This window comes from Engystomops pustulosus, chromosome 9 (genome assembly GCF_040894005.1).
Source record: "Engystomops pustulosus chromosome 9, aEngPut4.maternal, whole genome shotgun sequence".
Taxonomy (NCBI): Eukaryota; Metazoa; Chordata; class Amphibia; order Anura; family Leptodactylidae; genus Engystomops; species Engystomops pustulosus.
Genome location: NC_092419.1, coordinates 106977863 through 106994124, shown reverse-complemented (window position 1 = coordinate 106994124; position 16262 = coordinate 106977863). Strand labels below are relative to the sequence as shown.

The following is a 16262-nucleotide window of genomic DNA, read 5'->3' as shown; positions in this document are numbered from 1 at the left end:
CCAATAGAGAATACACATATATACTGCACTCTGACTGCATCTCTTATCAGTCCCTTGTATACACACAGTCACATTTAGTTTCTCAATTACTTAAATTTAGTGAATGGGATCAGAGTCAGTGAATGGAAATTTGCATTGGAACTGTTTACCTGGGTCCATAAAAAAGGTTTTGTTGGCGTCCAACTCCCTGGTATGTTTACCTCTTCTCCTGCCAACTTTATGATTTGATACCTCCTGACACCTCATGACAACCCCTAACACCTCAATACACATCCTGACTCCACCTGACACCTCCTGACACCTGCTTATCAGCTGCTTATCCTCACATAAACTGCAGCACAAGCTCAATATTGCATATCCTACAAAACCCAACACCCAGGTGATCAAGATACAGGTGAGTTCACAATTTGCTCTATACGAAGAGTTCTGACACTGGCAGTAATTATACTAGACTGAGGACAGACTGGTGGTAGTGATTATTCTAGACTGAGGACTGACTGGTGGCAGTGATTATACTAGACTGAGGACTGACTGGTGGTAGTGATTATACTAGACTGGGGACTGACTGGTGGCAGTGATTATACTAGATTGAGGACTGACTGGTGGTAGTGATTATTCTAGACTGAGGACTGACTGGTGGTAGTGATTATACTAGACTGAGGACTGACTGGTGGTAGTGATTATACTAGACTGAGGACTGACTGGTGGCAGTGATTATACTAGACTGGGGACTGACTGGTGGCAGTGATTATACTAGACTGAGGACTGACTGGTGGTAGTGATTATACTAGACTGAGGACTGACGGGTGCTAGTGATTATACTAGACTGAGGACTGACTGGTGGTAGTGATTATACTAGATTGAGGACTGACTGGTGGTAGTGATTATTCTAGACTGAGGACTGACTGGTGGTAGTGATTATACTAGACTGAGGACTGACTGGTGGTAGTGATTATACTAGACTGAGGACTGACTGGTGGCAGTGATTATACTAGACTGGGGACTGACTGGTGGCAGTGATTATACTAGACTGAGGACTGACTGGTGGTAGTGATTATTCTAGACTGAGGACTGACTGGTGGTAGTGATTATACTAGACTGAGGACTGACTGGTGGTAGTGATTATACTAGACTGAGGACTGACTGGTGGCAGTGATTATACTAGACTGGGGACTGACTGGTGGCAGTGATTATACTAGACTGAGGACTGACTGGTGGTAGTGATTATACTAGACTGAGGACTGACGGGTGCTAGTGATTATACTAGACTGAGGACTGACTGGTGGTAGTGATTATACTAGATTGAGGACTGACTGGTGGTAGTGATTATTCTAGACTGAGGACTGACTGGTGGTAGTGATTATACTAGACTGAGGACTGACTGGTGGTAGTGATTATACTAGACTGAGGACTGACTGGTGGCAGTGATTATACTAGACTGGGGACTGACTGGTGGCAGTGATTATACTAGACTGAGGACTGACTGGTGGTAGTGATTATACTAGACTGAGGACTGACGGGTGCTAGTGATTATACTAGACTGAGGACTGACTGGTGGTAGTGATTATACTAGACTGAGGACTGACTGGTGGCAGTGATTATACTAGACTGGGGACTGACTGGTGGCAGTGATTATACTAGACTGAGGACTGACTGGTGGCAGTGATTATTAGTAGACTGAGGATTGACTGGTGGCAGTGATTATACTAGACTGAGGACAGACTGGTGGTAGTGATTATACTAGACTTAGGACTGACTGGTGGTAGTGATTATACTAGACTGAGGAGTGACTGGTGACAGTGATTATTACTAGACTGAGGACAGACTGGTGGTAGTGATTATACTAGACTTAGGACTGACTGGTGGTAGTGATTATACTAGACTGAGGACTGACTGGTGGTAGTGATTATACTAGACTGAGGACTGACTGGTGGTAGTGATTATACTAGACTGAGGACTGACTGGTGGCAGTGATTATACTAGACTGAGGACTGACTGGTGGTAGTGATTATACTAGACTGAGGACTGACTGGTGGTAGTGATTATACTAGATTGAGGACTGACTGGTGGTAGTGATTATTCTAGACTGAGGACTGACTGGTGGTAGTGATTATACTAGACTGAGGACTGACTGGTGGTAGTGATTATACTAGACTGAGGACTGACTGGTGGCAGTGATTATACTAGACTGAGGACTGACTGGTGGTAGTGATTATACTAGACTGAGGACTGACTGGTGGCAGTGATTATACTAGATTGAGGACTGACTGGTGGTAGTGATTATTCTAGACTGAGGACTGACTGGTGGTAGTGATTATACTAGACTGAGGACTGACTGGTGGTAGTGATTATACTAGACTGAGGACTGACTGGTGGCAGTGATTATACTAGACTGGGGACTGACTGGTGGCAGTGATTATACTAGACTGAGGACTGACTGGTGGTAGTGATTATACTAGACTGAGGACTGACTGGTGGCAGTGATTATACTAGACTGGGGACTGACTGGTGGCAGTGATTATACTAGACTGAGGACTGACTGGTGGCAGTGATTATTAGTAGACTGAGGATTGACTGGTGGCAGTGATTATACTAGACTGAGGACAGACTGGTGGTAGTGATTATACTAGACTTAGGACTGACTGGTGGTAGTGATTATACTAGACTGAGGACTGACTGGTGGCAGTGATTATACTAGACTGAGGAGTGACTGGTGACAGTGATTATTACTAGACTGAGGACAGACTGGTGGTAGTGATTATACTAGACTTAGGACTGACTGGTGGTAGTGATTATACTAGACTGAGGACTGACTGGTGGTAGTGATTATACTAGACTGAGGAGTGACTGGTGACAGTGATTATTACTAGACTGAGGACAGACTGGTGGTAGTGATTATACTAGACTTAGGACTGACTGGTGGTAGTGATTATACTAGACTGAGGACTGACTGGTGGTAGTGATTATACTAGACTGAGGAGTGACTGGTGACAGTGATTATTACTAGACTGAGGACAGACTGGTGGTAGTGATTATACTAGACTTAGGACTGACTGGTGGTAGTGATTATACTAGACTGAGGACTGACTGGTGGTAGTGATTATACTAGACTGAGGACTGACTGGTGGTAGTGATTATACTAGACTGAGGACTGACTGGTGGCAGTGATTATACTAGACTGAGGACTGACTGGTGGTAGTGATTATACTAGACTGAGGACTGACTGGTGGTAGTGATTATACTAGACTGAGGACTGACTAGTGGTAGTGATTATACTAGACTGAGGACTGACTGGTGGCAGTGATTATACTAGACTGAGGAGTGACTGGTGGTAGTGATTATACTAGACTGAGGACTGACTGGTGGCAGTGATTATACTAGACTGAGGACTGACTGGTGGTAGTGATTATACTAGACTGAGGACTGACTGGTGGTAGTGATTATACTAGACTGAGGAATGACTGGTGGCAGTGATTATACTAGACTGAGGACTGACTGGTGATAGTGATTATACTAGACTGAGGACTGACTGGTGGTAGTGATTATACTAGACTGAGGACTGACTGGTGGCAGTGATTATACTAGACTGAGGAGTGACTGGTGGTAGTGATTATACTAGACTGAGGACTTTAAGTGTCAACGCATCAATTTTTTGTTTGTCCCCCAAGTGTCAGCATGCCAGTATCCTCTACCCCAGCGTCAGTGTATCACTGTCTTGTCCCCCCAAGTATCAGCGTGTCCCTGTCCCTCATGATTCATATTGTTGACATGCAAATCTTACAATAAATGATTTATGATTCTTGAGGGTAAATACTCGGTGGTTCGTGTTAAATACTAAAATTTTACTCTTCTGCTCTATACATTGATTAGATTCCCTCCTCCGCCGACACATTACACATTTGGGAGGTGACAGAGGCGGCAGTGTATCCCGGACCATCAGGATGAAGCTTTATCTGTGTCTCCTGCCGCCCCTCCTGCTCTTACTGACTGGGACCCCCGTCTTGAGTGAAGACCCCGTCCCCAATAAGGTAAGATCCCAGAGATGACTGCGGGGGGATCTATAGGGTGTCATAAAGGGTTAATATACTGAGATTCTTCCCTTTATACTAGAGTATTGATCATATAGCAGCCCCCCCCCCCCCCCCCCATGTATACCCCTATTACAGAGCGGCTCCTATCTCCTTATATAATGTAGGGTCAGGACTGGGGTAAATCCTCTCCGCTGTCTCCAGGTTTAGATTTTGTTCTCAGAATTTTCTAATATTCTTTATCTTCTGATTTTTCACAACTTCCGAGATCTCTACTTTCTGTCAGTGGAAAATACAAAATATCTGTGATACAATGTAGCGGACAGGGTCGGGTGGATGTAGAAGATTGGGATCTACTACTCCTGATACGATTTTCCATTTGTTTCATACATTGAGTACAATCAGTGTCACCCTGGAATCTCAACGGTTAAAAAAATATTCTCGGGGTCCAAATTCTCAAATCCTCAAAAAGACCCTCGTAGCCTCCATATTGTTCTGTCTTCAGCTCATCATGTGTCACACAGATGCAGGGGCTAAGGACAAGATGTCTGGCATTGAGGCTTTAATAAATGCTTCCATTCACTGACAGCAAGCAGAGCGCATTACACAGACTGACCTGATGTTATTTCTCGGTATACAGAGATCTGAGAGAACAGCGGGGGATGAGGACGAGGATGAGCCCAGAAATGCCAGGTCCGGTAAGTCTCATCATCTCACATCCCAAATATGAGTTTTCTTTGATATAACTTTTCAGATCTCTGCTTGCTGCCAAGGAATAAACAAATCTATATTTACCCTCTAAAGCCTTCAGCGAGCTCTGGAGATCTAATAGTTCTGCAGTTGATCTTTTGCTACAATGTATCAGTGTATCACCTGATGTCTTCTATCTATTCTGATACAATGTAACAATCTCCACATCTGCTCCACTATACGCTTTACAGAAGAGAGGAGGGGTTGAGAACATCTTAATGCAGAGAACACAGAGCACAGCAGTGTGAGGCTTACGCCTCCATGGCACTTAGAGATGTTGCAATCCCACAATAAAACTCACTGGGGCAGATTTACTTACCCGGTCCTGTCGCGATCCAGCGGTGCGTTCTTAGTCGAGGATTCGGGTCTTCCGGCGATTCACTAAGGTCGTGCGCCCGATGTCCCCCAGGTGTCGCTGCTGCGCTGAAGTCCGTCGGAGTTCACTGGAGGTCACCGTCCATTGCTGGGTGCAGGTAAGCGCGTGTCAAGCGACACATTTTTTAGAAAAATACTGCGGATTTTCAGAATCCGTCGCGTGCATGCGACTATACACAGTCTATGTATAGTCCCCCCACAGTCTATATACAGTCCCCACCAGTCTATGTATAGTCCCCCCACAGTCTATATACAGTCCCCACCACAGTCTAGATACAGTCCCCACCACAGTCTATATACAGTCCCCATCACAGTCTATATACAGTCCCCCACAACAGTCTATATACAGTCCCCACCACAGTCTATATAAAGTCCCCACCACAGTCTATATACAGTCCCCACCAGTCTATATAAAGTCCCCACCACAGTCTAGATAGTCCCCACCACAGTCTATATACAGTCCCCACCACAGTCTAGATACAGTCCCCACCACAGTCTATATAAAGTCCCCACCACAGTCTATATAAAGTCCCCACCACAGTCTATATAAAGTCCCCACCACAGTCTATATAAAGTCCTCACCACAGTCTATATAAAGTCCCCACCACAGTCTATATACAGTCCCCACCACAGTCTATATACAGTCCCCACCACAGTCTATATAAAGTTCCCACCACAGTCTATATACAGTCCCCACCACAGTCTATATAAAGTCCCCACCACAGTCTATATAAAGTCCCCACCACAGTCTATATACAGTCCCCACCACAGTCTATATAAAGTCCCCACCACAGTCTATATACAGTCCACACCACAGTCTATATACAGTCCCCACCAGTCTATATACAGTCCCCACCACAGTCTATATACAGTCCCCACCACAGTCTATATACAGTCCCCACCACAGTCTATATACAGTCCCCACCACAGTCTAGATACAGTCCCCACCACAGTCTATATAAAGTCCCCACCACAGTCTATATAAAGTCCCCACCACAGTCTATATAAAGTCCCCACCACAGTCTATATACAGTCCCCACCACAGTCTATATAAAGTCCCCACCACAGTCTATATACAGTCCCCACCACAGTCTATATAAAGTCCCCACCACAGTCTATATAAAGTCCCCACCACAGTCTATATACAGTCCACACCACAGTCTATATACAGTCCCCACCAGTCTATATACAGTCCCCACCACAGTCTATATACAGTCCCCACCACAGTCTAGATACAGTCCCCACCACAGTCTATATAAAGTCCCCACCACAGTCTATATAAAGTCCCCACCACAGTCTATATAAAGTCCCCACCACAGTCTATATAAAGTCCCCACCACAGTCTATATACAGTCCACACCACAGTCTATATACAGTCCCCACCACAGTCTATATAAAGTCCCCACCACAGTCTATATACAGTCCACACCACAGTCTATATAAAGTCCCCACCACAGTCTATATAAAGTCCCCACCACAGTCTATATACAGTCCCCACCACAGTCTATATACAGTCCCCACCACAGTCTATATACAGTCCACACCACAGTCTATATAAAGTCCCCACCACAGTCTATATACAGTCCACACCACAGTCTATATACAGTCCCCACCAGTCTATATACAGTCCCCACCACAGTCTATATACAGTCCCCACCACAGTCTAGATACAGTCCCCACCACAGTCTATATAAAGTCCCCACCACAGTCTATATAAAGTCCCCACCACAGTCTATATACAGTCCCCACCACAGTCTATATAAAGTCCCCACCACAGTCTATATACAGTCCACACCACAGTCTATATAAAGTCCCCAACACAGTCTATATACAGTCCACACCACAGTCTATATACAGTCCCCACCAGTCTATATACAGTCCACACCACAGTCTATATACAGTCCCCACCACAGTCTATATACAGTCCCCACCACAGTCTATATACAGTCCCCACCACAGTCTATATAAAGTCCCCACCACAGTCTATATACAGTCCCCACCACAGTCTATATACAGTCCCCACCACAGTCTATATACAGTCCCCACCACAGTCTATATACAGTCCCCACCACAGTCTATATAAAGTCCCCACCACAGTCTATATAAAGTCCCCACCACAGTCTATATAAAGTCCCCACCACAGTCTATATAAAGTCCTCACCACAGTCTATATAAAGTCCCCACCACAGTCTATATACAGTCCCCACCACAGTCTATATACAGTCCCCACCACAGTCTATATAAAGTTCCCACCACAGTCTATATACAGTCCCCACCACAGTCTATATAAAGTCCCCACCACAGTCTATATAAAGTCCCCACCACAGTCTATATACAGTCCCCACCACAGTCTATATAAAGTCCCCACCACAGTCTATATACAGTCCACACCACAGTCTATATACAGTCCCCACCAGTCTATATACAGTCCCCACCACAGTCTATATACAGTCCCCACCACAGTCTATATACAGTCCCCACCACAGTCTATATACAGTCCCCACCACAGTCTAGATACAGTCCCCACCACAGTCTATATAAAGTCCCCACCACAGTCTATATAAAGTCCCCACCACAGTCTATATAAAGTCCCCACCACAGTCTATATACAGTCCCCACCACAGTCTATATAAAGTCCCCACCACAGTCTATATACAGTCCCCACCACAGTCTATATAAAGTCCCCACCACAGTCTATATAAAGTCCCCACCACAGTCTATATACAGTCCACACCACAGTCTATATACAGTCCCCACCAGTCTATATACAGTCCCCACCACAGTCTATATACAGTCCCCACCACAGTCTAGATACAGTCCCCACCACAGTCTATATAAAGTCCCCACCACAGTCTATATAAAGTCCCCACCACAGTCTATATAAAGTCCCCACCACAGTCTATATAAAGTCCCCACCACAGTCTATATACAGTCCACACCACAGTCTATATACAGTCCCCACCACAGTCTATATAAAGTCCCCACCACAGTCTATATACAGTCCACACCACAGTCTATATAAAGTCCCCACCACAGTCTATATAAAGTCCCCACCACAGTCTATATACAGTCCCCACCACAGTCTATATACAGTCCCCACCACAGTCTATATACAGTCCACACCACAGTCTATATAAAGTCCCCACCACAGTCTATATACAGTCCACACCACAGTCTATATACAGTCCCCACCAGTCTATATACAGTCCCCACCACAGTCTATATACAGTCCCCACCACAGTCTAGATACAGTCCCCACCACAGTCTATATAAAGTCCCCACCACAGTCTATATAAAGTCCCCACCACAGTCTATATACAGTCCCCACCACAGTCTATATAAAGTCCCCACCACAGTCTATATACAGTCCACACCACAGTCTATATAAAGTCCCCAACACAGTCTATATACAGTCCACACCACAGTCTATATACAGTCCCCACCAGTCTATATACAGTCCACACCACAGTCTATATACAGTCCCCACCACAGTCTATATACAGTCCCCACCACAGTCTATATACAGTCCCCACCACAGTCTATATAAAGTCCCCACCACAGTCTATATACAGTCCCCACCACAGTCTATATACAGTCCCCACCACAGTCTATATACAGTCCCCACCACAGTCTATATACAGTCCCCACCACAGTCTATATAAAGTCCCCACCACAGTCTATATACAGTCCACACCACAGTCTATATACAGTCCCCACCAGTCTATATACAGTCCCCACCACAGTCTATATACAGTCCCCACCACAGTCTATATACAGTCCACACCACAGTCTATATACAGTCCCCACCACAGTCTATATAAAGTCCCCACCACAGTCTATATACAGTCCACACCACAGTCTATATACAGTCCCCACCAGTCTATATACAGTCCCCACCACAGTCTATATACAGTCCCCACCACAGTCTATATACAGTCCACACCACAGTCTATATACAGTCCACACCACAGTCTATATACAGTCCCCCACAGTCTAGATACAGTCCCCACCACAGTCTATATACATTCCACACCACAGTCTAGATACAGTCCCCACCACAGTCTAGATACAGTCCCCACCACAGTCTATATACAGTCCCCACCACAGTCTGTATACAGTCCACACCACAGTCTATATACAGTCCACACCACAGTCTAGATACAGTCCACACCACAGTCTAGATACAGTCCCCACCACAGTCTATATACATTCCCCACCACAGTCTAGATACAGTCCCCACCACAGTCTAGATACAGTCCCCACCACAGTCTAGATACATTCCCCACCACAGTCTATATACATTCCCCACCACAGTCTAGATACAGTCCACACCACAGTCTAGATACAGTCCCCACCACAGTCTATATACATTCCCCACCACAGTCTAGATACAGTCCCCACCACAGTCTAGATACAGTCCCCACCACAGTCTAGATACAGTCCCCACCACAGTCTATATACATTCCCCACCACAGTCTAGATACAGTCCCCACCACAGTCTAGATACAGTCCCCACCACAGTCTATATACATTCCACACCACAGTCTATATACAGTCCACACCACAGTCTAGATACAGTCCACACCACAGTCTATATAAAGTCCCCACCACAGTCTATATACAGTCCACACCACAGTCTATATACAGTCCCCACCAGTCTATATACAGTCCCCACCACAGTCTATATACAGTCCCCACCACAGTCTAGATACAGTCCCCACCACAGTCTATATAAAGTCCCCACCACAGTCTATATAAAGTCCCCACCACAGTCTATATAAAGTCCCCACCACAGTCTATATACAGTCCCCACCACAGTCTATATAAAGTCCCCACCACAGTCTATATAAAGTCCCCACCACAGTCTATATAAAGTCCCCACCACAGTCTATATAAAGTCCCCACCACAGTCTATATACAGTCCACACCACAGTCTATATACAGTCCCCACCAGTCTATATACAGTCCCCACCACAGTCTATATACAGTCCCCACCACAGTCTAGATACAGTCCCCACCACAGTCTATATAAAGTCCCCACCACAGTCTATATAAAGTCCCCACCACAGTCTATATAAAGTCCCCACCACAGTCTATATAAAGTCCCCACCACAGTCTATATACAGTCCACACCACAGTCTATATACAGTCCCCACCACAGTCTATATAAAGTCCCCACCACAGTCTATATACAGTCCACACCACAGTCTATATAAAGTCCCCACCACAGTCTATATAAAGTCCCCACCACAGTCTATATACAGTCCCCACCACAGTCTATATACAGTCCCCACCACAGTCTATATACAGTCCACACCACAGTCTATATAAAGTCCCCACCACAGTCTATATACAGTCCACACCACAGTCTATATACAGTCCCCACCAGTCTATATACAGTCCCCACCACAGTCTATATACAGTCCCCACCACAGTCTAGATACAGTCCCCACCACAGTCTATATAAAGTCCCCACCACAGTCTATATAAAGTCCCCACCACAGTCTATATACAGTCCCCACCACAGTCTATATAAAGTCCCCACCACAGTCTATATACAGTCCACACCACAGTCTATATAAAGTCCCCAACACAGTCTATATACAGTCCACACCACAGTCTATATACAGTCCCCACCAGTCTATATACAGTCCCCACCACAGTCTATATACAGTCCCCACCACAGTCTATATACAGTCCCCACCACAGTCTATATAAAGTCCCCACCACAGTCTATATACAGTCCACACCACAGTCTATATACAGTCCCCACCAGTCTATATACAGTCCCCACCACAGTCTATATACAGTCCCCACCACAGTCTATATACAGTCCACACCACAGTCTATATACAGTCCCCACCACAGTCTATATAAAGTCCCCACCACAGTCTATATACAGTCCACACCACAGTCTATATACAGTCCCCACCAGTCTATATACAGTCCCCACCACAGTCTATATACAGTCCCCACCACAGTCTATATACAGTCCACACCACAGTCTATATACAGTCCACACCACAGTCTATATACAGTCCCCCACAGTCTAGATACAGTCCCCACCACAGTCTATATACATTCCACACCACAGTCTAGATACAGTCCCCACCACAGTCTAGATACAGTCCCCACCACAGTCTATATACAGTCCCCACCACAGTCTGTATACAGTCCACACCACAGTCTATATACAGTCCACACCACAGTCTAGATACAGTCCACACCACAGTCTAGATACAGTCCCCACCACAGTCTATATACATTCCCCACCACAGTCTAGATACAGTCCCCACCACAGTCTAGATACAGTCCCCACCACAGTCTATATACATTCCACACCACAGTCTATATACAGTCCACACCACAGTCTAGATACAGTCCACACCACAGTCTATATAAAGTCCCCACCACAGTCTATATACATTCCACACCACAGTCTATATACAGTCCACACCACAGTCTAGATACAGTCCACACCACAGTCTAGATACAGTCCCCACCACAGTCTAGATACAGTCCCCACCACAGTCTATATAAAGTCCCCACCACAGTCTATATACATTCCACACCACAGTCTATATACAGTCCACACCACAGTCTAGATACAGTCCCCACCAGTCTAGATACAGTCCCCACCACAGTCTATATACAGTCCACACCACAGTCTATATACATTCCACACCACAGTCTATATACAGTCCACACCACAGTCTAGATACAGTCCCCACCAGTCTAGATACAGTCCCCACCACAGTCTATATAAAGTCCCCACCACAGTCTATATAAAGTCCCCACCACAGTCTAGATACAGTCCCCACCACAGTCTATATAAAGTCCCCACCACAGTCTATATACAGTCCCCACCACAGTCTATATACAGTCCCCACCAGTCTATATAGAGTCCGCCAGTCTATATACAGTCTCCACCACAGTCTATATACAGTCTCCACCACAGTCTATATACAGTCTCCACCACAGTCTATATACAGTCCCCACCAGTCTATATAGAGTCCGCCAGTCTATATACAGTCTCCACCACAGTCTATATACAGTCTCCACCGCAGTCTATATACAGTCTCCACCACAATCTATATACAGTCTTCACCACAATCTATATACAGTCCCTACCATATTCTATGTACAGTCCCCCAATAGCATCCGGGAGACACAGACACACCGGAGTGATTTCTCTTCTGCTCCATGTTGCAGCTGTGGGTCGGAGAAGAACATAATGGGCCACATTTACTAAAGCCCCAGCACCAGTTTTCTGTCGGACTTTACACGTTCTTTACATATTCTATTCCCCTTTCTATTACAAGGTCTTTTTATCTCCTTCTGGGATGAGGGCAATAAAGTCATCTATGAGATAAACATTGAGATGGTCTGCATCAACGGCTTCTGGGGTTCCCTCAATGCTAAATGGTCTAGCCCATGGTGGAGAGGATAGAGAGTGATTGAGGGTTTGGACAGGTGTCTTTTATACAGGTAATGGGGGTCATTTACTAAGGGCCCGAATCGCGTTTTTCCGACGGGTTATCCGAATATTTCCGATTTGCGCAGATTTTCCATGAATTGCCCCTGGATTTTGGAGCACGCGATCGGATTGTGGCGCATCGGCGCTGGCATGCACGCGACGGAAATCGGGGGGCTTGGCCGTAAGAAAACCCAACGGATTCGGAAACACCGCCGCATTTAAAAAAAAAAAAAGTGTCACTTGACACACGCTTACCTGCACCCAGGTTAAAACGGTGAACTTCAGTGCACTCCGACGAACTTCAGCGCAGCAGTGACACCTGGTGGACATCGGGCGCACTACCTTAGTGAATCACCGGAAGACCCGAATCCTCCACAGAGAACGCGCCGCTGGATCGCGAATGGAACAGGTAAGTAAATCTGCCCCAATGAGTTCAAAATAGTGCAATTAATACTGAGTAATGAGTGCAGAGTAACAGGGTTTACAGGTAATGAGTAAAGAGTAGGAGAAGCTACAGCTAAAGAGTGCAGAGTAGGAGGAGCTACAGCTAATGAGTGCAGAGTAACAGGGTTTACAGGTAATGAGTGCAGAGTAGGAGGGGTTACAGGTAATGAGTGAAGACTAGGAGGAGCTACAGCTAAAGAGTGCAGAGTAGGAGGAGCTACAGCTAATGAGTGCAGAGTAGGAGGGGTTACAGGTAATGAGTGCAGAGTAGGAGGAGCTACAGGTAATGAGTGCAGAGTAGGAGGGGTTACAGGTAATGAGTGAAGAGTAGGAGGAGCTACAGCTAAAGAGTGCAGAGTAGGAGGAGCTACAGCTAATGAGTGCAGAGTATGAGGGGTTACAGGTAATGAGTGCAGAGTAGGAGGAGCTACAGGTAATGAGTGCAGAGTAGGAGGAGCTACAGCTAAAGAGTGCAGAGTAGGAGGAGCTACAGCTAAAGAGTGCAGAGTAGGAGGAGCTACAGCTAATGAGTGCAGAGTATGAGGGGTTACAGGTAATGAGTGCAGAGTAGGAGGAGCTACAGGTAATGAGTGCAGAGCAGGAGGAGCTACATGTAATGAGTGCAGTGTAGGAGGAGCTACAGCTAAAGAGTGCAGAGTAGGAGGAGCTTCTTGGATAAAATCTAGCAGGTCTGATGGTTCCTGGATTCTTGCTGGTTGGTTGGTGGTTAAATATTTATTTCAAGCAATAAAAAGGAAATCAATTATAGAAAAAATGATACAATGTGAGTCCCTGGATTCTGTCTCTCTGTGTATCTACTATATTATTTACTGACCGTCACATTCTTTGTAGGAGGGAAACTTGAAAAATCGCAGATTACCACATACTTATATTTGCCCTGGTATATAACTAATGCCATACCACAAAACTGTTCTGTGCCCTCTGCAGCCGCATGCGACCTGCCCGGGGATGCTGGTACATGTACGGAGGAACTCTCACGCTACTACTACGACCCCTCCTCTATGACCTGTAGGACTTTCAAATATGGCGGCTGCGGTGGAAACATGAACAACTTTATTGATTACAAAGATTGTCTTCAGACCTGCAGGACAAAAGGTGAAGTATCTGTAATGTCCTGCACCTCTTACATATATACTAGGCCAGTTATCTATTGTCACCCCATGGACACATGGATTCAGGAGGAGACAGGAAGTGAGAGAGAGAGTGGTCCAAATGACCACCACACTCACCAACAACTCTGAAAGGCTGAGACACCCTCAGTGAGACAGACCTCGGTCCACCAATTGTACTGCTACCAGCCTTTCAATAGATATAAGCCATAACAGGATTATATGTGGCCAGAGGACAGCCCAAGTAGCGCATAGATCAGACCATGGTCTCCCTCCCACCAGGATCCAGTGTACTGTAACCTCAGCACCGACAAGGACTCAGAACTTCTTAATGGAAGATCATAGACTCATAGAGCATCTCTGGTGCCATTGGATCCACTGGGTCTTAAGGTCATTTGGACACCGAATAGGACATCTACTATGCTTTCATTGAGAGTTCCATGTATCTTCTTACTTGAGGTCTTCTAAATGGATGGAGATCCAGGGGGCATTTGTCCTGTACCCTAATATGGCTAGGGTCCACCATAACCTCATAAATTTTGATTCCAGTTGGTCTGGCCCAGGTCCAAATTTACCACTCCTCAACCTTTGTGGTAAGGACCCCTGCCGTATAATAGCTGGCAATCAGATAATACTGGGGTGAAGGGGTGTTGTCCTGTGTGTGATGCACATAAACCCCCTTGCTATATGCCACTACCGGTCAGTCCTCAGGTGCATAGGAACAAACAGGGGGCTCTGTCCAACATGTCTATGAAGAAGCTTCTAGGACACAGAGCCCCCACATGTACCAGCAGACCCCTGCCCCAACTACTCACTGCTACATCACCCATAATCTGGTTTTAGCAATGCTCCCAGAGTCCATATTCCTCATCCTGGCTGATCCGATCATCTGTCTTTCAGCCGTCTGCCGCTTACCCATAGTCACAGGCCGCTGCAAGGCGAGTTTCGCTCAATGGGGATTTGATGCCGGTCAAGGACAGTGCGTCAGATTCATTTATGGCGGCTGCAGAGGAAACGGTAACAGCTTCCGTACCGAGAGCGAATGCAGCGACTTCTGCAAATGGTAAGTGCCAACACCTAGGTGCCCTGAGATGCCAACACAAAGTGTCCACAACTAACTGTCTATACAACTGTTACATTACAGATCAGTAAGATGGGAGCGGAGAGATGTATAGACTATGAGTAACCTGCAGAGATGGATCTGTACTGGGAAGACTCATCCTCCATCATGAAATAAAGTCATACATGTCATTACATTGTCTGTGTCCTTATAACTGGGGAAGGGGAATCTGATCATGTTCTGATATGGAAACAGAAATTGGAAAAATAATGGACTAGCACTTCCTCACACCGACTGCTCCTACAACCACGGAGAGGTAACCGTCTACTGGGCGGAGAACCTCAGATTGTTCCACAAACATCCAATATGCAAAAAGGAGGAAAAGGAAGGGAACCTACCGGATTCATTCAATACTTTATTACACAAAATGCAGCATGTCGGAGAGTGAGCAAAGCTTCGAGAGACGCTACACGAGCGCTGGATGTAGCCGACCTCTTATTATTACCACAGGATCTGTTTCCTCTTTTCCCCTTCGGAACCTCTTTCTAAAGAGACCAACGACATATTAGAGTGTGAGGTTTTACTGCTGCTGGAATTTGGCATCATTTGCTCTTGTCCTGAGGCGTTCAGACCAACGTCCTCAGATCCGCTTGAATCCGACTGTTTCTTTGATGTGATCCATTCACATCCAGGTTACAATTCCAAACTTTTCTCTAAGGAACTTACCCGTTTTCTCTCTTTTACATCATCAGTGCCCAAACTACAACCAAAACCCACTTATATGTCATGACAATTTAAGCAGTAACTTATTGATCCCTGCTGTATCACTGGTTTCAATCGTATTGGCGTTCTGACTTCACCAATACAATAGAAAGATGGAGAAATTTGGATTGTAGCTTCCCTCCAGGGTCCCCTGAAGAGGAAGAGTCAGGAGACCAAGAGCAGGAGCTCCAATGATAATCCATCTCTATCCACACCTTCCTGCTCCTCCTATAGTC

The 16262-nt window shown here is 45.7% G+C and overlaps 1 protein-coding gene across 1 annotated transcript; it reads left to right on the top strand.

Moving 5' to 3' along the window:
• Window positions 1–272: 272 nt before the first annotated feature.
• On the top strand, window positions 273–15448 carry LOC140077304 (inter-alpha-trypsin inhibitor-like). The gene is made up of 6 exons (XM_072124339.1): window positions 273–394; window positions 3871–4028; window positions 4669–4726; window positions 14023–14190; window positions 15105–15267; window positions 15349–15448. Coding segments are annotated over exons 2-6 (477 nt in total). The 5' UTR covers window positions 273–394; window positions 3871–3941; the 3' UTR covers window positions 15350–15448.
• The last annotated feature ends 814 nt before the right edge of the window (window positions 15449–16262 follow it).